The following is a 27,334-nucleotide window of genomic DNA, read 5'->3' as shown; positions in this document are numbered from 1 at the left end:
ATAAGAACCTGCTCTGATTTACGCCACTGGCTATGCTCCATTTGAGGGCATAAGTTCCTCTAGTGGAGGGAGTCCTAGCACTTAGTATAGTTTCAATTACACTGGCTGAAAGACCAGTCTTTTTTCACTGGTCCCCCTCTGAGGCCAGACGAGAAGGTAGAAGAGCTCGGCCGGGGATGGAATGTCGTCCCCTGAGCCTGAGGCAGAAGCTCCCTCCTCACAGGAGAGATATTACCTGTAGATCTGAATACCACACTGTAGCGCAGCCACATAAAGGGGCATTTTAAATAACAGGAAATGGATTAAGGAGCTAATGCGGCTCATCTGTGCACGGAAATTTGCCCGATCTGGTTTTACTTGTCCCCATGGACAGTGTTGGTCACAGGGTAAGCTCTCGCGAGCATGCGCGATCGCAGCGCGAGAGAACCCGGAAGCGGCGTCGGGTCACGTGTGCCGGTATAAAGCCGGAACCAGCAAGCGGACCGACACGGAGAGATTTTTTCACAGCGCGCTGCTTTTTCAGAGAGAGAGTTTGTTAGATGGTTCTAAAGGAGTACTTTTCCCCGGTTGGATTTTTCCTCATAGACACTTACAATTCACTTCTCGTTCTGTTGCTCGAGCTCCCGGATTTGTCATCTATACCGGTGAGGCCGAGCCAATCTCTCCCGTGCATCAGTTCACACACTGCAAGAACATTAATTCTGGACAATCATACACGCACTCACACACCCGCATACATCTTACACATTGTTTATATTTGTATATATTTTGTATATATTGATTTTGGTGCACCTTGTTTGTTTGTTTGTTGGTTTGTTTGGTTTAATACACTTTGGTTTGGTTTATACATAGTTATTGTGTCGCGTCTTTACTTGTCCTGTCTTGATTGCGCAATACCAGAATTGTTGTTTAAAAACCCGTATTTTGATTCTCGACCCCGTAGCAAAGTAACTAGTGGTTTAATTAAATCCAAGTGTTACAACACACTGGTCGGCCAACAGGGCGCTATCAAAACGAGGCGCAAGCCTTGTTGACGGACTATCACCAGGACTCCTGAGAGCAGAGCTACAGGAGGAGATAGTCTGGGCCCCGTATGGGCCATCACCTGACTACCTCTTGGTGGGGTTTCCAAGCCCTGTGTGTTACAGCTTGCTTGGAAAGCAAGTCTACCCCCATATTCATATGCCATGGAATAAAGAGGGCCGGGAACTTGTCCTGTGCCCAAAAGCAGAATTTGGTGCACTAGCTTTTCCCAGCGGCCCAAGCACAGTCTGCCTAGGTGATTATTTACGAGACTACCGAGTGTTGTCCACCCACACAGGACATGGTAGCGTCTCAGCTGCTGAAGGAAGTATTTCAGGGCCAGAAATAGAGTCATCGTTTCGAGGCAATTGATGTGCCAAGCAAGAAGATGACCTCTCCAGATACCTTGGACTGGACAACCATCTAAGACCGGACCCCAGCCTGTGAGGGAAGAGTCTGTCGTTGGCAGTTTGCGATGACAACACACATCTAGAGTTGGACCCAGAGTCAAAAACCGGGGTCTGAAGCACAGTGTGCCCGCATTGCGGCCGAATCTGGGCGGGGGGGGGGCGGGGGGCAGTTAGATGTCCGGCATCCTAAAACATGGCAGGAAGGAACCGAACAGCTAACATTTTGCTGGAGACCGCTGCTCCCCGTAACACCAGTGGTGGTGGAGACTGACCCACCGCCTCCTGTTTGTTTTTTTTTTTTAATAGCATAAAAACATGGGATGAATATGGCTTATTCCTTAAATGGGTTAACCCTTCATGGAGTTCCCTAAAGAGGGGAGGGACCATTGTTGAGGCCCGGCGCCCTCTGTCGTAACTTTAAGCATTTTGGGGGATTTATTTTTATTTATTTATTTTTACGGCGATCGAGGTGTAAGCGGTGTCGACTGCGCATGTTACCACCTCTAATAACATAATAACTAATAACTTCTTTTACGCGGAGAGACGGACTCGTGTCTAACTCTGTAAGTAATAAGAAACTTTCTTTTGCTTGAAAGTGCTTGCACACACGCACACAACAATGCGGTCCTTGAAGACAAAAAGAGCTGAGGATGTTTTCAGTTCATGCCTATTTATAACCTCCAGGTGCACCTAATCAAATGATGACATCTGACCGAGGTTATATATGCCAAAATTTTTGGCATGTTTGTCACACATGCTTCAACAACTGGTCATGCTAAGAGCGTTCCCATAGCATTTTCACGCAGCATCGAGTGTAGCTTTTGAAAGGGAACTAGGTTTTATGAAGGCCAAGGCCACCTACAGGTCAAATCCATTAAAACAGGTACCATATGTGTAGCTAGTTACTGTAGGTTACTGTAGGCATAGTACTTACAGCTTTAGATAACTGTTGTGTATGAAACATATGTATGTCTGCTTTTTATATTAGAATTTGTAGGTAGGTTTTTATGTCAAAAAATAACTTTGGTACAGTAGGACCTCAGGTCAACATTTACACACTATGGGCAATTTGGGCACACCAGTTAGCCTAATCTGCATGTATTTGGACAGTGGGAGGAAACCCACTAATCTTGAGGAAAACATGCAAAATAGAGGTGCAAGGTGAAAAATGAACCCTGGAAATGCAAGGCGACAGTGCTAACCGAGCTGCCAAAATATGATGTGTAAATGACTAAAATATATAAAATTAATTTACAACAAGGTAATCTAATTAAATGCTCTTACCTTGCGGTTTAATCAGAAAATCCAGCTACCAAAGGAAAATAAAAAGTGGTTTCTCCTGGAAATGGAAGCGCATGCTGGCACCTTCTGGGCTGCTATGAGGGAGAATTGGTGTTATTTGAATTGGTACCAGGGACTCCCAAGTACTAACATGGACTTACATAACCCAGATCTGAGCCTCTGGGATAATCACATTACTGAGGAACTGTAATACAATATGTAAAGCAGCAGAACCAGTTTTTTTGTCCAGTTTTGATATACAGAAGTCATGTTTTCTTTTGATTGTGTAAAGCTGCTTTGTGATGATGTAAATTGTTAAAAGCGCTATACAAATAAAATTAAATTGAATTGAATGTCAAAGTGTGCATCATTTGCAAAAAAAAAAAAACACATTTCTACAATTTTACATAAAATATATTATATTCATGTGTGTGGTTTTGGGGAAAGGCCAGTATATGCTAGTTGAAAACTTATGTATATATTATGCTGCAATTATAAAAAAAAATGTGCATGTGCATTCATAGTCAAAAGCTAGTACACCCTCTTGTTATTAATGTGGACAATACTAAATACTTTCATTAATTTAATGGTTTGTACTGTAGATCCAGCTTTATCAGCAATAATGAATTTTCCGTATGACTTTATGCCCAAAAATCTCTGAGCTGAGGCAATGTTGTAAAGGAGAATAGACCAAACGTCCAGTTGAACCGAATGAATATACAGTGTATAGTATACATGCAGTATATGTGTTACGGGAACACGGACTCAACAGACAATGATCTTAGCAGTGAACCCAACCAGGCGTTTTATTGAAAGTGGGTGAAGTATAGTGAACACAGAATGAATGAACCAGAAAGTCTTAGCTGTATTGAGAGTGGAGCTGGTGGACGTGAGTCGGCGAACTGGTGGAGTGACGAGTGACTCTGGAGCACGGAAAGGGAGGCAGGAACGGGACCAGGAGACGAGGAGAAATGGACGACACGGCACGGAAGGATGACCAGGTGCGTGACGGAGTCTGTAGCCTCATGGGAAGTCAGACGCTGAGTGAGGGGAAGTGAGGTGTATATAAAGTGTGGTGCTAATGAGGGTCAGGTGTGTGCTCAAAACTCAGGTGATCAGGAACAAAGTTTGAGGGTGAAGCCTGGTGTTTCCGTGACAATATGTGCCTGTGCTTGATATGAGCGCTTGATTAAAGTTTAAAGTTATAAATACTGTACAATATCTATAATATAATGCCAGGTTGTGAGGATGTGAGAGCTTTGTAACAGTCAGGAGCAAGGCTTAACTTTAAGTAATTTATAATAAAATGTTTTTTGACAACTCTTTTTTATTGTACAACCAAATAATTTGAAAAAATGATCAAAGGCTCAAAATTTTCTGCAGGCTGTAGGAAGAATCAGTGAAGAACAGAGCAGTCAGCATGTGTGGGTGGTCGAAGGAATTCGGCGAGGTCAAATCCCAAACCGCTATTGTGGCCAAAAAAATAAGGGCTTTTTGAGGCACAGTTAGAAAAGGATTTGTGATACATCACACAATGCTTCGGAGGGCAAATAGCGTATAAAGAAGTCTTTGTAGAAAGGGAGGAGTAAAATAAGGATGACTCATTTGTGGTCTAATTAAATTTATCGGACTAAGTTTCGCCGGGTGACAGAAAACGCTCTCTTAGGAAGAACTGTAACGAAGCAACCCAGCTGCGCCAAGGCATGCTCCAGAAGTTAATGTTTGTTGAGGTCAATGAAAGTTTGCTGAGATGTTGTTTGCAGTAATGATATAATAAAAGTGATGACTAGTTCAATACAGTAAGTGTGTGGTGGAGGCAGAAAAAGAAATGAATGTATTAAAATAAGGAAAAAGTAAGGAGTCTACATGTGAAAAAAATGAATGCATAATCAACGACAGTGCTTTTAAATTTCTAAATCTATTTGGCCAGATGGTGTTAGATATTTTCTATTTAGATATATTTATTTATTTGTTTTTGGGTTTTAAAGATTGAGTTGAACAGTAAGAGAGGGTTTGTTAGTAACTGATAATGTCTCATTCCAAAAACAATTGGCAACATACATTGAAAAATGCTTGTGAAATAAAATTAATAAAACATTTCAGAATGTGTATTTGAAAAAAAAAAAAAAAAAGATTGTTACTTACTTAATATTAAATCCTTATGGGACCCTAAAATAAGTGCTTCATTATTTCAGTGTATGTATGTCAAAATTATAATAAATTGAGGTTTAAATTTAAATGCAAAACATTATTAATGCTGATAGAATACAAAAAACACAAACAGTAAACAAATAAAAAAATTACAAGTAAAAAAAAATATAAATTATTAATAATTATTATGGAAATGTATACGGCCACATTGGTCAAATTCTACTCAAGAAACATTTATAACAACCAGACTGACTTCAATATTTTCCATGCTCAAATCTGTACTCAGATGCTACAATGCCTTAATAACACAAAGCTGAGCCCTTCAATGTTTATCCCAATCCACACCATATTCCCGACATCACCATAAACGTCAGTCACAATCACGTCTGAAAGTCTGAAAAAGTGACAATCCCATGATGCACTGCTTCGAGGTAATATCAGAACTCTTCTGAAGCACTTTGTTATTGGTTGTAAGATAAATGTCCTGCATACAGGATACTGAAAAATGTTTTGCTCACATGAACTTTAAGTCAAAGACAGATTTCAGCATAAAAATTATTAATAAAATAAAATATATATTCACATATAATCTAATTTATACTAAGATATTTCAGTTTTTCTATATGTAAAAAGCTTTTTAATGAGTTGTTTGAGAAAGTTTTTTGACTAGATGTATATATATTTTTTATTGTACGAATCTTTATAAATCTCAGGTAAAAAGACAGAATTTTAAATATTATAGACATTTGGTTAAAAAGTGTATAGTACATGATAATTTGTTTAGGTTTGTTGGATGTTTGCTGATTCTTCCTCCAGACTAATCATCTCCATCAGTGCACAAATTCATCCTTCTGCTGTCGCCCCGTGCTTTGGATCAGTGCAGGTTGTTATGTCTAGACTTCACGTCTTCCCGTTCACATGGAGTCAGCACTGGGCATTGAGAAGGAACAGTAAAGATATAACTGCGACAATAAGTCCAGAGAGTATGTGATGACCTGGAGTTGCCGAGCTCGCACACACACTTTTGGCAGTCGGTCGAACTGATTTCAGCTTAGGAGGAGGCACGATCGTGCCCTGGACCTGAGGAGAGGGAACGGAAGAGACGTCAGCTTCGGGATCATAAATTTTACACAACTATGTCCATGTGTGTGGCAGCTGTGCTCCTCATATGAACGTTCAGCCAGAAATCACACAAGGATCATAGCAGTTCTTAAAGTGGGACGACCACTGGGGGGTGCTAGGACGGCATGAATATCTCAGGAGGTGTATCTCAACTTTTATAATTTTTAAATCTTCTCAATTTCTAAAATGTAGTTTGTGTTTCACTAACACACACATCATCTATACCACTTTATCCACTATTGGACTGAGGAAGGAAACCCAACAATTATGGGTGGCCGGGATTCAAACCCTGGAGATGCAAGGCAACAGTGCTAATCACTACACCACTGCGCCGTGTATATATATACAATATTTTGTTTTATATATACAATGTATATATACAACGTATATATACAATTGTATTATATGTGTCATATTATACAAAAAATGTATATAATAAATGTATGTTATATATATATATATATATATATATATATATATATATATATATATATATATATATAAAACGTATATAACAAATATATGTATATCTATATACTGTATAAGCAAACAAGGAACTAAATACAGCCCACCAATTATTTATTTCTTAGTTTTCCTATTTATGTATTTATTACAATGTCTTTTACATGATTAATAAAAATGCATATATGAACATCTAGGGCCCAATATTTATGTATTTATTTATTCTACTGTATTTTTTATCATTTACATAAAAAAATAATCATAAATATAGTATGAAATATAATAAATAAAAACACATTAAAATATTAATTTTAATATATTAATTATTATTTATAATAATGTATTTTAATTTACTTATGTTTTAGATAATAAATAAAGCACATTTAAACAAACAAATTGGGTCTGGTATTTCCTTTTCGTGCTTCCTTGTTCATTTATTTTTTTTTATGTATTTTCTTGTATGTATTACAATGTGTGTAATATAATTAAAAAACTGGCAAACAAACTAAATAAGGTGGACTATTAATACATTAATAGCTCTATTTCAATACATTTATGCAATAAATAAAAATAAGGACGACTATTTATTTATTCGTTTAATTACTGTCTCTCACTCCCACTCTCTCTCTCTCTTTCAATTCAACTACAAATTTGTGCACCATAATTTGCATTTGCATTTCTCTTGTGTCAAAAGTGACTATAAAGACAACCACAGCTTGGGCAAAAGATGTCCTTGGTTAAAGAAACACAATCGTACTGAACTATTAAAACAGAACAAAAGCATATGGTTAACAAAGAATCTCCCATTTGTTTTTTTGTTTTTTTCCCACTTACCAACCACTCATCATAACCCAGCTTGGAGCAGCGCACGTTGATTGGAAGATTTAGCACAACTTCGTTGAAGTCCTTTCCTCGCTTCTTCGTCCATCTGAACTTGTCCATGGCTTCGGTAAAGGAAAGGTTGCTGTATTTCTTCGGACTTTTGATAAGAAAAGGCCATACCCTGCAGAGAAACGGCCAGTTTACCCACTGCCTGTTAATGGGTTTCTTGTGGGGTAAAATTAGCAAGGAACTAACTTTTTCACTAATAACTCTCGCATGAACGCACGCTAACAGAATCACTGCTGTAAAGTGAAAAAAAAATTAACCCGCACTTTACCTTTAAAAAGAATCGCGATAGAGCAGTGTTTCTGTGTAGAGCAGAGTGTGTGTGTGTGTGTGTGTAAAGGGGAGTGGAGGAGGGGGTGGGTTTGTGTGTGTGTGAAGGCGAAAGGAGGGGTGTGTGTGAAGGGGAACGGTGTCCAAAGACGTAACCTCTAATGAGACTTTCTTTTGCTTTACACGCGCGTACACAAGTGTGTTATAATAAACAGTACATTCGCTCTGTACACACACATACAAACATACAATAAAATATGTTTTACACGTGGTCACAGTGTTATAGTAAACACGTGCACGGATGCTGATTATACCAGTAAGAGACCCGCACTAGGACCCAGCAGGGGAGACGATTACCCACAATTCCGCAAGAGAGAGAAAAACCGTTGGCTCAGTTGTGATGACGTGACGCTCGGCGTCAATAAAAAATAAAAAAAGTGTTGTTATATATGTATGTTTTTACAGAAGTAAACAAACTTCTTCTTAAGGTAAAAGTTTTTTTTCCTCACTCTATATACAGTAATAGTTAAGCTCATTAAATGCAATGTGTGGGTGAGTGTGCATGTGTGAGGAGGGGGAAGATGTGGCTGTTTGGGATGTAAAGTTCTACATCTGTGAAGCACTGCCTGGTTAAAGACTTGAAAATACCCTTCTGTACTGCACAAAGCATCTCATGGCAGTAGAAGGAGGAAGTAAACACAGCGGGGCCTGTCAGATGGTTTCCATTTCAAAGCCCCCTACTACTCGTGCAGTCCTGCACACACACACACACACACACACACACACACACACACACGCACATGCTCCCTCACATGCACACACTGATTGTCTAAAGCAATGGTTTTCCTTTTTCAGTCATTAGTGATTAGTATCTATATAACTGTGTATTAAGGTGTACTTACTATTATACTACCTGATTAGTCTGACTCGTCTGTTTCAGCTTCGTAACTTCAGTACTCCCATCTGATTTTCTGCCTTTTGTGCGTTTATAGGCACCAGACGCAAAACAAATTTTACAAGAGTGTCGTCTTTTACTACAAAGGCACATCGGGAACAATCTTTCCCTTCTTGCACATGACAGCATACAGTAAGTGCAGACGCAATAGGATGTGTATAGAACATATTGTAAATATGTAAATACAAAACGCAAGACAAAAGTGATCCATCTTACCGACTCCAGGAACACACATTTAAGAGTAATAAAAACGGTTAATAATAGAGCGAGTTGTGGAATTTGTATTTGTAAAAGCATCTGTAGCCAACACAAACCTCAACATGTGCAAGCTTAATTAATGTTGGAAAGCTGCTTTCAAACCACTATAACAGAGACACAGACTGCCTCAGGGGCACGAGTAAAAAAACAACAACAAAAATTGCACATAGGAGCACCTACCCGGTACATCATCGCATCTGTTCAAAGGTTCGTTATAATTAAAAGCATCTAATATTTCTCCACTGTAAGGGCATTCATTAGGGAACTTCAACATGTCTCCTCGCACGTAGGGCACCGTAATACAGATAGTTCCCGACTTACAAACGAATTCCATTCTGGGAGCACATTCGTAAGTCCAATTTGTTCTTAAGTCAAACAAAGTAAGACTTATATGCCTTTGACAGGTTGGGTTATCCTAAAAGGCACGGCAATACTTTTTCACCCTTGAGGGCTCTTCTTCATGTTCTAACATCTTTGATATTTTGTTCTCTTGGAATTACAGTATTTAAATACAATGTTAATTTCTTCATTCATCAAACATTCATCTTATATTCCTACAAGAAGTGTAAACTAAAGGGTACTGCCCACTCCGGTTATACTATCTTCTCACAGGTAAAGTAGCAATGTTCCTTACATACTGTATATGAAAACCCTTTGGGGCACTGCATTACATGTTACCCATTGGACGGCCACTTCATGGTGTTTTGTCACAGCATGTTCTGTACTGGAAGGGCACCACAAAGGGTACTTTTTTTATCTACTTACGTAAAAGGACTATGAATTTCTCTGACTCCGATGAATTGGAGCTGGCCGGTGATCTCAGGAAGGCTCTCGCACCTGGTCAAGTTGATTCGAGGGTAGTACAGCAGGTACGACAGGCACATTTCATCCCTGGTGCTCAAGCCACCCTGTAGAAAGACAAATTCCTTACAAATATGCAACAAACGTATAATATCCCCCGTATCAGCCAAAGAGTGCTCTGTTAATGTAAGTAGTTTGTGTAATCTAAATGCTCAGACTGGTTTTAGGGATACAAACATACAGCTGAATGCAAATGGGGTCTAATCACACATGAGAGCTCATAGAACAAGGGTTTATTACAGTTATTTTTAACAGTATTTCTTATGACAGATCTTAATTTTATATTGAGTTCGAATGAACCAATTATGGCACAATGAGTTAGATAAGTTTTGAGGTGTTAATAATGGAAAGCAATTATTATTTTATTCATTAAGTTATTTAAATATAATGAAATTACCTATTAATATATATATATATATATATATATATATATATATATATATGATAATAATGATAATAATAATTTGCTGCAGAGTTTGGGTTTGCGTCTTTTTGCTTAAAAAAATAATAATTAAGTGATGTAGTATAAATATATAATTGTCCATGGAGGCCAACAGTGATTATAAAAAGACCATGCTGTATTAATAATAAATAGAAACATATAAAAAAATAAAAGTATGTGGTCACTAAAAAACTAGATTAATAGCGAGATACTTCCTATGATTCTGAAAAAAAATGAAGGTTAATTGTGCATTTGTACAAAACATAACACGGTAATTTGCTTAATTTTAATCCCAATAATACAATGACATGTGATTCAGCTAATTTACAACCAATTTGTTTGATTTATAGCCAATTGTCCTCATTTGTTCTGTTTATTACACCTAATTACACACAGTGTTTGCTCACAGGCATATCTGACAGAGAAAAGAATGGAAAAAAGAGAAAGAAAAAAAACGTGACAACATGCATATTATTGCCCATAAGTGTTTCGGATATAACCGCTAACAGAGAAGCCACTACAACAATAGATGATAGTTGGTCTAAAATCAAGTGGAATGCAAGTCAGTAAGCTTACCCATGTCATATTCGTCCGGCTTTTAGTGTTATATATGCATTCAGTGATTAACGAGTCCCCCTGGAAGCAGTAAAAAAAAAAACACTATCAACAAAACCATATTGATATACTGTATGTCTGTGACGATTCTCAGTCATCCAGGTGAGGTTATCTGGAAGTTAAGTCATCTCAACTGGACTTTTTTCTTGTTATGCAGATACATTTCACTACGTATCCAGGTAGCTTCTTCAGTCTGAGCAAAACTGGTCTGAGGTAACAGGGGCGATTCTAGGATTTTGTAAGTGCACCGTGTATTTTGTACATGGTGGGCCAGGAACCAGTCAGGGAAATCAAATTATATTAGAAATGCATAATTGCTTAGAAAGCATTAAGCATGATTTCCAAAATCTTGAGCAATGTCCTGCGCTCTAATACTGCCACAAGAGCCTAAAACTCATTTACAAAATATTTTTGCACATTTATGCATAAAAACAACTGATGAAGTAACATTTACTGTATCTATTTACTATTTATGTGTTGGTGTGCACTGCTGCTAAGTCGTCTCTATTCTGCAGTCTTGATCAGTCACGCGAAAATGATCAGACAAACAGGGCGATATATAAAAAAAACACCTAGAATTGATTGTATACACACCATAAACAGTGTGACGTGTCGTGGTGTGTGTCTCTCTCCTCTGTTTTAAAAATCACTGAGATTCCCCATCCAAGATCAAGCAGTGAGTAATGGCGCTCTAAGCCAATGAGTGACTAACAGCGCCCTAAGCCAATGAGTGAGTAATGGCACTCTAAGCCAATGCTTGATTGACCGCTCTCTGATCCAGTGACGTTTGCCAGGGTGACAGTGCATTTGCCATGTATGTGGAGCCAATCATATTTCAGGGGGAGGAACAGTGCCAGCTCGTGCCCCAACACCAACAACTCTTTCCAACACCCCCCCAGGGACCACACCTGGTTGGTAAGTTCCTCATATTTGAGTCGTTCAAGGTCAAAGGATCCACCCTGTCTGAAAAGCCATGAACAATGGAGAAGGTGAGAGAAGGAGGGGGTCATTGGATGGAGGGTGGTGAGCTGTTTTTCTAAGATTGAAGGAGCGCATTGCAGGGCAACGAATCGAGCTAACAAGAAAAAAAGTTCAGTTGACATGTTTCAGTTTCCAGACAATCAATTGTGCTATTAAAATGCAGTAAAAATGGAGATTACGTAGGTAATAATAAAACACTGGTGTAAATTATAACTATGTAATTATCTACTTCAATCATGTGCAGTAGTACACGCAGAGAGATAAAGAGATAGAGAGAGAGAGAGAAAGAGATTTTTCATATTTTTTATTATGGAAAAGCATACTGTGAGCTAATACAAGACCTGTACTTTTGATACTTAATGGTGAAAGCTTTTGTACTTTAACTCAAGTGCATAAATAAATTCATGAGTACTTGTACTTCAATAATATTTGCCCTTAATTAAGAAGGTTAATATACCACATGAGCAAATCAGAATACCAACAGGCAAAAGCTGCCGCTCAGGGTTCAGCGGCTGAAACTCCTGGAAGTTGAAGTCGAAGTGCTCGTCTGAGGAAAGAGGCGGAAGCTCGACCTGTTGACGGAAATGCCTGGTCCTGATGGCTCTGCCCGCCAGGTGAGCATGGAGCAGGACTGCAAACACCTGAATGCCACCCGGCATCTCATTCTCCAGAGACTGAGAAAAAACGGAAGAAAGACAGAGACAGGAACAGGCGTCACAAGTGATCACAAAATACTGTATGGGTGAAAAGAACAGAATGGTTTTGAGTGTGTTTCATACTGTACCTCCTGCAGACACTCCTGCATGCAGTGGCCCTCGGTGATGTAGTTCTGCACCCCAGGAGGCAGCATGTGGTAAAGGCTGACCCAAACCCCTGTCTCTATCACCCCTGCATCGTAACTCCGCAGCTTCGGGGTGTAAAACAGACGGAGACCCGAGCTGTCCACTATTTCTAAATGAAAGACAGAGATAGAGGTGTGTGACACAGACAGAGCGAAGCACTATATCATACTGCTGATAGTAGCGCAACATTTCAGCCCACTTTTCATTCCATTAGCTTTATTTAGAATAAACTTGGACATTCCAGTATAGAGTTGGCAAATGTAAGCAAAAATTATTTCTTTGTATTAGAAGGTTTATATGGTTTTCCTAGTCAGTCCACTTATAAATGATCATTTGGAAGTCCTGTAACCTTTTTCCTTCGCAGTTGTAAGGGTCCTCCACTAGAGGTCACTGTTTTTAGTTTGTAGTTTTTGTTGGCCGACTCAGTTTCCCAGCAGGCACCTCGGTCAGGTGATGCAGTGCACACCTGAACCGAGGTAGCCATCAACCAATCTATAAATAGCTGTTTAGACTGGGAAACTGGGTCGAGCATTTTTGGGTATTACCACTGTCACATGTGTGGGCTTTTGTTCTGTTTAGTTTTATGTTTAGTTTGTACTTTGATTTTAGTTGTGTTGACTTGGGCTCTCTTACCGGCAATGTCTCTGTGTATGTTTTGTGTGTCTGTGTTAGTGGAGCTGATTCAGTCCTGTCCTCCTGTGTTCTTGTGGTTAGCTAGAGCAGGTAAGTAGTTAGGTGTGTGTGGGGCTAGGAGCGTGCTTAGCTAAGATCTATATTGTGTTACAGTAACCAGCATGCTTCTAGCCTTAACCCCTTGTGTCTCTAGCTGTCCTGTGTTTCCTCTACCCCTAGTGTTCCAGTGTGCCTAGTTTTAGAGTGCTGTCCCTCCTGGCTTGGGAGTAACGACTAGCTTGTGAGTGCTGCCTCCCTTAGTCTTGGAGGGCTGCCTCGCCTAGCCACTGGGTATCCTTGTCTGTGTTTCTGAGCCCCTATTCCCTAGTGTGTTTTAGCTATTAGGTAAGTATAGCTTAGTGCATGTTGGGGCTAAAGACATGCTTAGCTAGGTGTATGTGTAGCTGACTGCCATGGTTAAGCTTAGCTTAACCATGTTTAGCTAAAAGCCATGCCTAGCTGATTGCCATGTCTTTAGCCCTCGTCCGGTCCCTCTCTTGGTCTCTCGTCTCGTCTTTAAGTGTGTCTCGTCTTTAAGTGTCTCCCGTTCCTCTCTAGTGTCTCCCGTTCCTCTCTAGTGTCTCCCGTTCCTCTCTAGTGTCTCCCGTTTCAGCTCCACGCCTCGTTTGTGTCTTATGTGTTTGTCCCCCTGTTATGTGTCTCGCCGCAGGGCGTGTTATGTGTCTCGCCGCAGGGCGTGTTATGTGTCTCGCCGCAGGGCGTGTTATGTGTCTCGCCGCAGGGCGTGTTATGTGTCTCGCCGCAGGGCGTGTTATGTGTCTCGCCGCAGGGCGTGTTATGTGTCTCGCCGCAGGGCGTGTTATGTGTCTCGCCGCAGGGCGTGTTATGTGTCTCGCCGCAGGGCGTGTTATGTGTCTCGCCGCAGGGCGTGTTATGTGTCTCGCCGCAGGGCGTGTTATGTGTCTCGCCGCAGGGCGTGTTATGTGTCTCGCCGCAGGGCGTGTTATGTGTCTCGCCGCAGGGCGTGTTATGTGTCTCGCCGCAGGGCGTGTTATGTGTCTCGCCGCAGGGCGTGTTATGTGTCTCGCCGCAGGGCGTGTTATGTGTCTCGCCGCAGGGCGTGTTATGTGTCTCGCCGCAGGGCGTGTTATGTGTCTCGCCGCAGGGCGTGTTATGTGTCTCGCCGCAGGGCGTGTTATGTGTCTCGCCGCAGGGCGTGTTATGTGTCTCGCCGCAGGGCGTGTTATGTGTCTCGCCGCAGGGCGTGTTATGTGTCTTGCCCTGTCTGTGTCTTACCAGAGAGCCCCTGTCAGCACAAAGTTAAGTATCGTTTAAGTTTGTTTGTTTCTTTGTTTGTATCTTTATTTATATTTTGTTTAATTATTATTAAAAAGACTCTTTTTTGATTACACCACCCCTCTGCCTCTATGCCTGCTCCTTCCGCCCACGGCGTTCAACACCTGCCAATACACCCAGATCGTGACAGCAGTCAGTAAAATCCAAATGTTGCTTTACTTCAGCAATCTACTCTAGTCCTAAGCTAAAAAACATCCTTAGCCTGAATACAGAGTCTAAATTAGACCATGCAGGCATATATCCAGTTCTCCCTGAGGTCATTTAAAATTCTATACAAACATTAAGGACACTGCAGGGTTTTTTTCCCCTCCAGGATCCTTAAAATACATTTCAGCTAAGAAGTACAAAAATCTCAGTGCTTCCTGGATTTTACCTCAGCCATCAGCTCGTGACCAGGAAATAAATAAAAAATAGATCGGATGGTAAACTGCGCTCACAGGAACAGAACAGAATTTTGCATGGGAACCTATGAGTTTTGAGTTTTAAAAAAGAAACCTTTTTTTGTTTGTTTCTTAGTTCAATTAATTGTCCATATTGTCCTAAAGATTTTTATTTTTTTTTCACAAAACAGTATGTGGTATATATGAAGTGGGTAAACATATATACATTTATATATATACATATAAATGTATATATGTTTACATTTGAGGTGGTTAAAATGTTGCTGTTCCTCTATAATCCTGCAGATGGTGCTCTTAAAAAAAATCATCTTTCATGACGTGATTGTCAAGCAGCTCAGCTTTTCTAGTCCTTTGTGGTAAAATAATCTAAAATCAAATCACGATACTTACAGAATCACACTACAAATAAAATTGGGACTAAGATATCGTGATAATACTATATCAGACGATCCCTTGTGATTCATATCTCTAGTATGTGGTACAACATGACTTGATTCTTATAAACACGCTTCAAGGAAACCACTTTCCAAACTTTGATATACTGTTTTTGATACAAGAGCTCATGAGAACTAATATTTAAGTCATTTTGGGGTGGGGCCAGGAAATGCTTATCCCTGAGACAGAATTTTTCCCATCTTCATGCATACGTTCTCCGCATCCTTAAAAGAAGAAACTGAGCAGCCAGGTGAGAAAGCGAGAAATGGAACAAATTTGGAGATTTTAGAAAATAGAAGCACCATAGGTTTGCTAATGAGACCTTGTTTTCTCCATGCTCTAACCACCAACCAAGGTTCCAAGAACCATCGTTAACAATTGAAATTTGACCAATCATGTTCTCTTAGTGGTCCTAATCAGCAGTGCTTATTACTAACCCAGTCTTCTACCACTGACATGCTGAGGTACAATAGGGATGCATGAACAAAGTATAGTGGTAACAGGGTGGTCTACTTCTCTGTAAAGCCGCGTTGTCGTAATGAACCTCCAACAGCACATAAACTGGATCTGTTGCTGTTCCTATTGACATTCCCACATGTGGAGGATAAGTGAAGCCCTGCAACAGAAAAAGAAATCCATCTCCGATTATTCAGTATTTTTACTCTTAATACAATACACTTTTTGTCAAATTCAGTGAATGTCCCAAAATGGTGTGCTAGCTGTCTAATGTGTGGGTGGGCTAAAAAAATATATTTAAAAAATCTGGTGTTCATACACAGCGCTGGCTCTGGAAATGGAAACAAATAAAGCGGTAAAAGACCGAACCACATAACACTATTTCAGCCAATCAGGAAGAGGAGGTGTTTGTGCTTGAAGACATTTCACATTAATATTATCCAGCTTAGCCCAGATGTTAGTGCTTTGGCAATATTTTAGGCATTGGAGGAGGATAAATGTCTATTGGGTGTACTTGTTTGGCTGTTGAGTGCAAATCTCAACATTCCTTCTCACGGTTTGCTAACCCCCATTGTGATATGAACAAATATTTTAAGATTTTGATTCTACAATCTAAACAGTCCGGCAAGAGTATGTTATGGTGTAATGTTATTTCGTTTATGGGGTAATATACATAGACAGGGCATTCTCACCTCACCCCCAATAGCCCATGCAAAAATGACAGCCTGGCATGTCATGAAGGAGTCGGGCATGTTGGGATGGAAGCACTCGTGTCCCACTTCCAGCTCGCTCTCGTTCAGGTTGCTGTCGCACTGATAGAGCAGGATGTGGTGGACCAGATTCTCGTGGCCTTTCTGGATCAGTGGCTCGATCTGCAACCGGACCAAAGTCAAACTTTTAAACCAGTCTCAAAAGGAATCCCATTATCTTTTATTGGGTTATACTGGATAGTAGAATTCGTTTTTGTGTACTGTAGCCCCCCAAAAAGGAAAGGAACTCTTCATATCGCTGGGATGGAGAATTAGGATGGGTTCATTCATTTCCTGCAAGAGCAGCATTGAAAACCATGAGTGGAAGGAGTCTCCAGTGTCTCTATGCACGCTTTATAATACATTCAAGTCCTTTTTACATAATTGAGTGTGTGTTGGTATGTTTCAGAAAGGACAAGGCCAGCTGTGTGGGATCTGGGATAAGGGATTTTGGACCGAGTCTCCCCCACACAGTAGGGTTTCTTTTCTGTTGCAGCAGGACTTCTAAATATAAGCATTTCTCAACCGGAGGATCTGTGTTTCTTTCCTGAGGGTTACCATACAGAGCTGCGTGACTCAAGGCCAAACAGTGGCCGAATAAATATGCAAGCGTTTCTCTTTCTTTCTTGTCTCTTCTTTTCATCTTATTTACACACAGGAAAAACATTTCAGTTTGTGGCTTTAAACAACTGGATTCTTATGAAAGAAATACACATCAAAGAAACAGCTTGTATCCATCCAAGACATTTCGTCCGGCTCTTAATGCCCAAATTACTTGGTGTTGATTAATTTGATGTGATCGCTGCATTTGATATGTTGAGTTGTTGTTTAGTATAGTGGTGGAGTTATGCCAAATTTCAAGACTTAGCTATGAATTTTAACAACTGTAAAAGATCAAATGCTCTATAATACATATGAGGCGTGTTCAAGTCAAACCGGGACACTTGACATCCCAGTGTTTTACTGTACTAGTGCTTGGATACTATCAAGGTGGAAAGTTTTCTCAGTACGCCAAAGCCATGATCGGTCTGCCTGCTTCACGTCTGAAATGCTGGCCTCTCTGGAACACCAGGTCTGTGTTCTGTTATTTACAATCGAAAATCCTGGTTTGATTTGAACGGTACATGGTATAACTTCTTGGGCGGACGACCCCAAAATGGACATGGTATTCATTGTCCATGCCATTTAGGTTTTTCTCATATTTTTGGTGATCTTTAAATGATGATTGATGATGATGAGGTCATATGAAGATATCTATCTGGCTTTTAGTATATACTGTAGTAGGTAGATAATATGTTTCTTTGAATTATAATAATATTCTGTTTAATTCTTGTAGATCTATATTCTGTTTTCATTTCGTAATACTTTGTTTTAATTATATGTTGATCTATATGCCTAATCTTTTGCTCGCTGCTCTTAATATTTTGTTTTATCTAATTTTTAATTATTCATTTTTTTTATTAAATGAAAAGATTGCATGCAATTTTTTTTGGTTTGTTTGTTTTAACAGTTTGTGTTGATTTTATAATTTTCTTTTTGTTTGCCTTCTCCATCTGTTATGTATGCGCTTTGCTCATCTTGAAGTTGTTAACAAGTGCTATATAAATAAATGATTAATTGATTGATATGACACAAGTCATATAAATTGCATACGATGGTAGGGTAACTTTTCCTTTACACAAAGAAACTACCCAATAAAGTCTTCATTAAAGGCCAAGCACTTGCACTATCGTTGAACCCAGCTCTTGAGTCAGTTGATGGTCTCCCACCGTAACACAGAATGTTTATTGAGATGACACCATTGAAAAGCAATGTGCACAGATCAACACGGAAGTTTAAGAAAAAGGGGGGAAAACAGCATTCAAGACAAACTATGCAGTGGGAGAACCTCAACTTTGACACAGGAGATTTGGGTTGGCTTCAACAATGGTGCAAATGCATGGCTTGTAATGAAAACTATGCACGCTTTTACCCCTTGTACCAATTGGTGTATTTGAGTTCTCTTACCATCAGTGGTGCTGTAGGTGAGGCTTGAATTCCAAAGTTATCCAGCTTTAAAAATGTGTTTAGACGCACTCACGAGGAAACCCACCAAGGACGGGAAAAACATGCAAACCACATGCACGAGGTGGGAATTGAACCCTGAACCTGAAGGTGCAAGGTGACAGTTCTAACCACGAAGCCACTGTGCAGTCAATGTGTTTGCAGTTAATTATTTAATTGTATATACTTTATATTGATGCCCAAGTTATATTTAAAAAATAAAGAGGCGGATGAGGGATTGGCCCTGCTAGCCCATTTATAGTATACACCTGATTAAAATAATATAAAAATCCAATTATATTACTCATACAAATTTGCTGGATTCTTTACTAGACTTGAAATGCATACAATAACAGAATGATCTGAATATAGACAGTGAGCGCATTGTGGCCGGGAATTTCCACTTCCATCAAGCCGGCCATCGTACATCTGTGTGGGGCACCACAAACGGGTGGAAAAGACACACGCACACACACACACACACACACACACACACGCACACACATTTACAGCCTGCTGCTGTACTAAATCCCAGCTGCATTTTCTCTTTCTTGCTTGCTTTGGGAGTACACAGTCCTGGTGTTCTGTGGTCAGATGAAAACGACCCATTTTTAGCTGTTAAAGTTCAACTTTTTTTTTTTTTTTTTTTACAGTATGAAATAGAAATTAAGATGCCTATTTTTTTCTATTTTTGTTATTTTTTTGTTTGCCTTTTTCTGATGCGGTGTAATGCTTGTTTTGATTTGAATAAGCCTGTTTAATGATAATGGATAGCCAGGTGTGTCCCAGGGACAAAAAAAAAAATTGCAGCTTTCGAAAGTATAATAAGCAGGTGAGCTATAGAAGACACATAAAGAACAGGGTGTAAAAGGAAGAGATTACAGAAAGCTCGTAAATCAGATCTTTTTCTTTTAGTGCTGTTTAGTGAAGAAGTGTTTCATGAATATCAGGCATTAACTCTGGATGAAAGAGCTGTTCTGTTCTTAAAGGAAGAGAGAAATAATTGAAAATTGAGAGGAAAGACAAACAAACCTTTTCATTTTGAGGTAAAGGAATCATAAGCCTGAAAACTAACATACTCACTTTGATTACATGATGCTTTGTCTTCACCTCCGGGATTTTATACATCTGACACCAGTAAGTTGTGTCCTTATGAGGAACCCGGACCTGTCTTAGGGGGAAAATAAAGGAGGATAAGAAGTGTAATCATAATAAATAGCAAAATACATGTAAAGCCGCACCTTACACTACATTTAATTTAGTTCAAATCAAAGAGGGACTTTTATTGTGCAGAACACAGTTATGAGAGTAAAATCATATGGAAATGACTTGAGTGAGGTCAGGACTGTACGGGGGATGTGGCAATATCTCTCAGCTACGTTCTTGTAGCGTACAAGTGATGTTTGTGAATGATTGTGTGTACTGTTCCCACAGACAGAGGCATCTCTTAAAACAAGTGGGCGACAAGTTATCCGACAATTTTCAAGGATCAGGCATTCCACTCTGTGAACGTTCTTGGGAACGACTGCAGTGGGCACCGAGCCACCTGACGTTTGCACCATTCACTGTGGCTAAGACTCTCTTCACCGTACTGTGCATGAAGGTTTCTTTGACTGTCAATCGCCTTTATTCACCACCAATTTAATATCAAGTCCCGGTTTGACTTGAACAACCCTTGTAATTAGCAAGGTTGATTTCTTGAACCTAATTGTTCAAAAGGTGTTCACTCGTTTCCTATGACAGCGGCGCTGACTGGTTACTTGCTACAATTCCTGTATTATGAAAATAAGTGACGCGTATCCAGCACTGTCGCTTTGCACCTCCAGGGTCCGGGTTCGATTCCCGCCTGCGTGTGCATGGAGTTTGCATGTTATCCCCGTGCTTGGTGGGCTACTTTGGTTTCCTCCCACCGTCCAAAGACATGCAGGTGAGGCTTATTGGCTTTTCCTAAATTGCCAAACAAGTGAGCATGTGAGTGTGTGATGAGTGATTGTGAGTGAGTAAGTATTCAAATTTCCATGAAATGCAATTACATTTCATATACCTAACAAGTACGATGCAGGATTCATTTGTACTGTAACGACATACTCAAACAGTTGTGGTTGAATGTTTGCATAAACATGAAAATATACAATTATTGGGCTTTCAATTATTTATTTGAACTTTGCTCCTTTCTTGTGGAGAATAATTCTGCAATACTATATATAAAAAATACATGTTTCTGGGTGAACTATATTTCAAACATACTGTAACACATGCAAGAAGCAAATTTGAGCTGTTCTTCACTCGACTCACGTTAACGAGGCGTAAGTCGAAGCTGGCTGTTCCACGAGGAACGCTCCTGCTGGTCACAGGGTTCAGGAGACGTAAACTTTTCCTCCCTCTGTTTACTCCATGGTACACCGGCCCTGACGGTCCAACATCTTCTTCATGAAATGCCCAGATCACCCGCATTGTGCTACCCTGCATGGGCACAAGATATGAACAATTACAGCATGAACCAACCAGATCAGGACTAAGTAGCTTAGCCTTTATTTTAACATAAAATCTTAGCTTGAGGCTAATGCCATGTTCGAAATTATGACATTGAGCTTAAGCTGAGATTGAGTTCAATGTCTTGACATGGAGGTCTTTGGCGTGATTTTGAACTCAATCCAAGACTGAGTTAGAACCTTAGCTTGAGAAGAATCTTAGCTTGAGTTCTTTGTCATGATTTTGAACCCATGACCTTCTTAAGTAGATGTTTGAGTGTTTGGAGAACGGATATATTACAAAACATGCAGGGTTTCTAGATTCAGTTGAGCTGAATCTTGGGTTGGGAATCCCACTATATGAAAAAAAATAATAAATCATGAATATTTTCAAACACCACTGAAGTTCTGACCCACCGTGATTTCCCTGTCTTCAGGGTCACAGGTCTGCAGCTTCCTGCTGAAAGCCAGCACAGTGTGTGTGTGGTTTTCTCTGGCATACAGCAGCTGGTAGTTCTGGACCTGATCTTTATGGACCTTTCTTTTGCTGTCCGTAAAGTAGTCCTGGATAAAGAGTAAAAAAAAAGCAATATGAAACAACTGTTGGTCTTTTCAGTCCAGTCAATTAAAAACAATGAATGCAATTAAATATCGGTGCATATAAAAGTCATCAAAAGTCATCAAAGCTTCTCATGCAAGGTTTTTCAGTTTTTAATCGGCTTGGAAGTACTTGCTGACCTCTTGATCGATTTCAGCTTTGAAAACTCGCTACAAGAGAACATGAGTTTGCAATAGAAATTCTAACAAGAAGAGGATGGGAATTTATCATTTGTTATTCAGACACAGTTGATTAGTTCCAGGGGCTGTTGTCTTTCATGAGCAAGCTTTATATATATTTTTTTCATGTCAAAAACAATAGTTGGGGCATGCAAGAATAAGTGTAAAAATGAAGGAAAACAGACTTTTAAACCAGGATTGAATATGACAAAACAGATAAGTAATACAACTGTTAGTAATGTTAAGAACTAAAACTAGTTGTAATAAGACAAATCTGCTGAGAGCATCCTGTTTATTTTAAAGCATTAGGAAGGGATATGGGGTGGGCACTGGTGGCTCAGTGGTACTGTACTGTAGGTGTTTCGCCTGCCATGCGAAAGGCCTGGGTTCGAGTCCCCAAGCAGCGCCCAAACCCCAGCCACTGAATGCAGCACCGGTCCCAACCTCGGATAAAATGGGAGGGTTGTGTCAAGAAGGGATTTTATCAAATCTTTAATTGAGCGCAGAATAGGGATTTCATTTTCCCTATAAAACCGTGATGCTGGTAAAGTTATTTTTAGGGCTAGCAGGGAAATCCTGGTGTCAGAATGAGCCTGTGGGTTCCTTCTTTCTCATTAAATCACATAATCCTCATTTAAATATTTTAAAAATAGGAATTAGATGGAGTTTTCAGAGGCCGCACTTGTAAACAAACTTGTAATGGCCATATCTCAGAACCTGGGCATAAAACTAATATTTTATTTAGGAAAATCACACAGAAAGCTAATATTATTGCCATATACAGTACATGTACTGTGAGTGCCATTACTTTTGCCCTTATTCGGCCAGTCTGATTTGTCTTAATTAATATGAAATGACTTTGACGAAAACTTTGATTCGATTTGTGTGTATTTAACATCAAAATCGTGATTTTTCCAGAATAGCACACTTCTTGCAGACTTTTCACGATCCGATGTGTTTACGTCTAGCTTGATAAACAAGTTCTATTGTCAAGAAGGGTACAAAAACAAAAGAAATATATCGTCCATACTGTTTAAACAGTCACTACCCATTCCAGATGTCTTATGTTGTCATTGGATAACATCTGGCTTGTACTTGCATACACTCTTAGTGAACAGCACTAGCAATGCACACGCTGCATGAGCATGGTTCTGACGCTGTGGAAGTAAACGCAGACCTCTTGTTGCTTCGAGAGATGCTCCCGCAGTGTGGGAGATCGGGAAACCACTCTTGAAACCCTGCTTTCTCACAGCCAACTGAGATTTGGTGGACTTTGAACGCAAACGCGTGCAGATACGACCGCAGCCGGGTTGTTCTGATTATACTGTAAGTTGGTCCAGGAGGCAAAAGCTTGACTGGGTGTAATTTCACACACTGTGCTGGCCTTCCAGGAAACCCACTAAACTGGATAAAGTTTCTACTCAGAACCAAAGCAAACAGTGATGTTTTTAACAACTGTTAGACTTATAACCTTAATTATATCAAATCAAATGACAATTCATGAAAGGTTCTGCACTAAAAAACTAAAAAAGTTATACTGAATGTTTAATTGCTAGCTAATGAGTGCTTAAGGAAGTTCTAATGATAGCTAACAAAAGAAAAATGAGTGACAATAAAAGTTTTAACATTGGCTAACTAACAAAACTGAATGATGGTAACGGATTTGGATAGTAAGTGTTTGGCAGTTCTAATGTTACAGTAGCTAACAAACAAAATCAAATTATGGTAAATCTTTAATGTTTAATATAACTAAGTGATGTTAAACGTTGCAAGAATAAAAATAAATGAGGAAGGAAAAAGCTTTAATGTTAACTAATGAGAAATAAGAAATGCATCACAAAAATTTGTAACTATGCACAGTTACAGAAAATACCATAGTGTCTGATGTCGTTAAATGCATGTTTTTTTTCATTCGTTCCAATGATAGTTTGGCATCAATTCTGATAAACTACTGACTTCAGACGACCCCTAAGAAACAAAGTCATGTTGTGTTAACTTTATTTTGCGTACTATTCTTAGGTCTCAAAGCCGTCTTTGGTCAGAAAAGAAACATTTCTAAATTTCTATTGTGGTAGCTAGAATAGCTTTGGGCCACCCTGTACTCTATGTGTACTCTATGACTGACCCTGGCATGTTCCAACCTGCCTGGAAGAAAATTCAATCTCTCTTACCTTGACGTAAATGAAACATGAATTTGATGGATATTATTGAATGCAGATTAAAATAAAACAACACAGAGTAGACGAGCACTATTTAAAAAACCAGTTTAGCTTGGAGCGGTGCCGACACTCCCCTCTCTGCTTTGATGCTCAGCTAACAGATCTGTTTCTTACTTTCTGTATATTTATTCACGAGATCCTGAAAAACATTTCATCACCGGAGAGCCTATAAATTCTTATGAATTGCTTTTCATTGTGTAACCACTGTATGCTGACATCCAGAATAATCACTAAAGTGTGTTTATTTTGTATTAATTTAACATTTACACACTGTCCTTGGGAATTGGTGAACTACTCTCATTCATACACAGTATATATGCATTCTCGAAACACCTTATACTAGTTTAAAAGTACTAAAGTTGTATATAAATATCTGACATTTTATAATTCGACAGGGTTTGATTACATTACTGTATTGAGCTACCTATTAAACAAAACAAACAGTGTTTGTTTTATAGATAGATAGATAGATAGATAGATAGATAGATAGATAGATAGAGCGATTATTAGTGTTATTAATCATCATCATTATATCTAAAGTTTCTTCTTCTTCTTATAATTATAATTTTTTTTTTTTACTACTCCTACTACTACTAATAATAAAAATAATGGCTTAGGGGTAAGTACTGTCGCTTCGAACCTCGAGGGTCTGGTTTCGATTCACCTCGAGGTCTGTGTGCGTGGAGTTTGCATGCTCTCCCCGTGCTTGGTGAGTTTCCTCCTGGTACTCCGGTTTCCTCCCACAGTCCAAAGACATGCAGATTAGACTAACTGGTGTTCCCAAATTGCCCGTAGATTGTAAATGCGTGCATGAATGTTGACTGCAGGTTCTACCACAAGTAAATGATGGAAATAAATACAATGGTCACCATTGGCCGCCAGTTGGACTATGGTTCCTAGATGGATGGATGGATGGATGGAATAATAATAATATTGCATCTTATTTTATTGTATCCTTTTTTAAAATACTAGAAATAGTATTTGCTGCATCTTCTTTTATAAATATTGTATCCTAATACACTATTTCTTTTTTTTTTATGGTTGCGTCCCATGCCTAAGTACTTGTGCTGCAGAACTGCAATTTCCCTCAATATTAATAAAGATTATGCTCATTGTATCTCATTGTATCTTATCTTAATAATAGCTGTATATCTTAATAACATCTATCTGTCTATTCATATATATTTTTCTCTCTGTTCTTATTTTGTAATGCATGTTTTATATTTCACTTGAACTTTTGCAAAAATTTGCAAGAAAACTTTTCAACTTTTTTCACTTCAAGACTTCTGCATTTTTAGATAAAATGTTAGAATAAGACACTTGAAAGTTAAAAAAATGAAACAAATTTAAATTTCAAAATATATAATTTGAACAAGTTCATTCAACAAGTGCATGCAGTGAGTTGAGTATGAGGAGGAAAGTTAGTGTAACTGTTATATAGTGTTATTATTATTGTTATTATTGATTATTATTATTATTATTATTATTGGAGCTCACGTGCAAGTAAGGTTTCCCGTCTGCAATCCCTCCAAAGATGAGATCTGATGAGGCCATGGCGCCGTTCGGAGAGAAGCCGAACCCGACGTACCCTGTGGTCTCCGCCTCGAGCTCCACCGCGATGCTCGTCCCGTCACTCCTCCACCTCATCGCGTATCTGCCGCGCGCGTCCAAAGCGGCCGCGTGCTGGTAGTCGGGCGCCTGGGAGCGCGCGAGGCTGGCGGCAAACAGCAGCAAGGTGCTCGCGAGAGCGGGGTGCGACATGCTGCTGCAGCGGAACGACATGTGTCTGCGCTCGAGAGTTTTGGAAACTCGCGGCGTCCGGCTGCGAGCGCGAGCGCGCCGAGTTTTTTTCCCCCCCCGGCACAGTGTGGTGTATGGAAGGCCAAAGGGTGCATAAGCACTGGGGTGTTATATACAGTACTCCTGTGTCCTGACCTTACCCTCACACCAGGCCTGAATCATCACGGTTATTCACCACACCCTTTCTTCCCTTATTTTTGAGGATTTTTTTAAAAAGAACTTTTGACATAAAATGATGAAAAATACAAAGGCATGCCAGTTTCACCAGAAAAAACTTTTTACAGCGGGCATACAAACTCGCCACTTTAAGAACTGCCCGCCTTAAAAATAAATTTGCCACGGCATGGGAGGCATTTTCGGCATTCGAGCCAATTAACCGAACCAATCACCAGTGCCTATGTTGCGTGTGTGCATAAGTTCAGAACTTAGAAACTTGTTTGTGTTCGTGGAAAACCAAGAGAAACGAGTTCACATATTTTTTGTGAGATATTGGTAATATTGATAATATTTTTCGGGTGCCTGGAATGGATTATCTGCATTTACATTATTTCCTAAGGGAAAATGTCTTTCACAATACGAAATTTCACATTAAGAACTCACTTTGGAACTGATTAAATTTGTATTTCCAAGGTTTACCCTCACATCAGGCCGGAAGGTTGAGAGGTTACTCACCAAATTCTTTTGAGAATTTTTTTTAGTAACTCTTGATATGAAATAATAATGAAGGAATGCAAAGTTCACCAGGATTACTTTTAAAGAACTGGACTTCATAAGTCAGTGTGGCAAAAGACATCGTCCTGTGTACATCTGGCACTGTGCAACTGGTGCTTTTCTGACCATTTGCACTACCAGGTCTGCGATTTTATCATGGACAACAAGCTACAATCTGCCACAGAGATGTTTAACATGATTCAGCAAGTTTTTAAAATTTTTAAAGGACATGCGTGCTTCTAGAGTAGAAGACCATCACTGGAAGACGATGAGAGATCATAAAAATCTTCAATGTGCTCAAACTCCAAAAAGGGAAAAACAATTCAGAATAATCAACTTCAGCATGATGATCATTGGAGAACTTCCGCAATCACCATACTTGGCAAAAAATAATGTAGTATCAATACATATAAAATGTGATGGGTTTAGTACTGGTCAGGTTAAGGCAGGTTAAGAAAGAGCCAGAACTTATACACAAAGATTAACATTTAGGCTTGTAAAACACTAGTGGCCAAAACATGGTATTGTTGCTAAAACGTGTATCATAGGTGAAAAAGTGAATTTTTAGATATGATCATAAAACACCAATATTTATAATACTTCTTCATAATGCTTCTTATCTCCTGATCCATGCTTCATCTTTTAAATACACATACATATTTGTATTTTTATCAGATTCATCAATTGTCTTTCAGATGAAACTTGGCCATTTAGAATTTTAC

General features: G+C 39.3%; 1 protein-coding gene across 1 annotated transcript; it reads right to left on the bottom strand.

Moving 5' to 3' along the window:
- Positions 1–4,098: 4,098 nt before the first annotated feature.
- moxd1 (monooxygenase, DBH-like 1) lies at positions 4,099–25,953 on the bottom strand. The gene is made up of 12 exons (XM_053480916.1): positions 25,599–25,953; positions 21,523–21,669; positions 20,930–21,097; positions 19,718–19,801; positions 16,535–16,714; positions 15,900–16,002; positions 12,504–12,670; positions 12,202–12,393; positions 10,700–10,759; positions 9,586–9,728; positions 7,284–7,452; positions 4,099–5,945 (listed from the first exon to the last, which is right to left on the bottom strand). The coding sequence occupies exons 1-12, from the start codon at positions 25,881–25,883 to the stop codon at positions 5,790–5,792; spliced, it is 1,854 nt and encodes a 617-aa protein (XP_053336891.1). The 5' UTR covers positions 25,884–25,953; the 3' UTR covers positions 4,099–5,789.
- Positions 25,954–27,334: the final 1,381 nt, after the last annotated feature.

Source organism: Clarias gariepinus, chromosome 2, assembly GCF_024256425.1.
Source record: "Clarias gariepinus isolate MV-2021 ecotype Netherlands chromosome 2, CGAR_prim_01v2, whole genome shotgun sequence".
Taxonomy (NCBI): Eukaryota; Metazoa; Chordata; class Actinopteri; order Siluriformes; family Clariidae; genus Clarias; species Clarias gariepinus.
Note: the sequence above shows the minus strand (reverse complement) of the source record. Positions and strands in the feature narration are given on the sequence as shown.

Coding starts and splice junctions, on each gene's coding strand:
- moxd1 (XM_053480916.1), bottom strand. CDS start 25,883: ATGTCGTTCCGCTGCAGCAGCATGTCGCACCCCGCTCTCGCGAGCACC. Junction 19,802..20,929: donor TCGACTTACGCCTCGTTAAC/GTGAGTCGAGTG, acceptor CCCCTAAGACAG/GTCCGGGTTCCTCATAAGGA. Junction 16,003..16,534: donor CATGGGCTATTGGGGGTGAG/GTGAGAATGCCC, acceptor TTTCTGTTGCAG/GGCTTCACTTATCCTCCACA.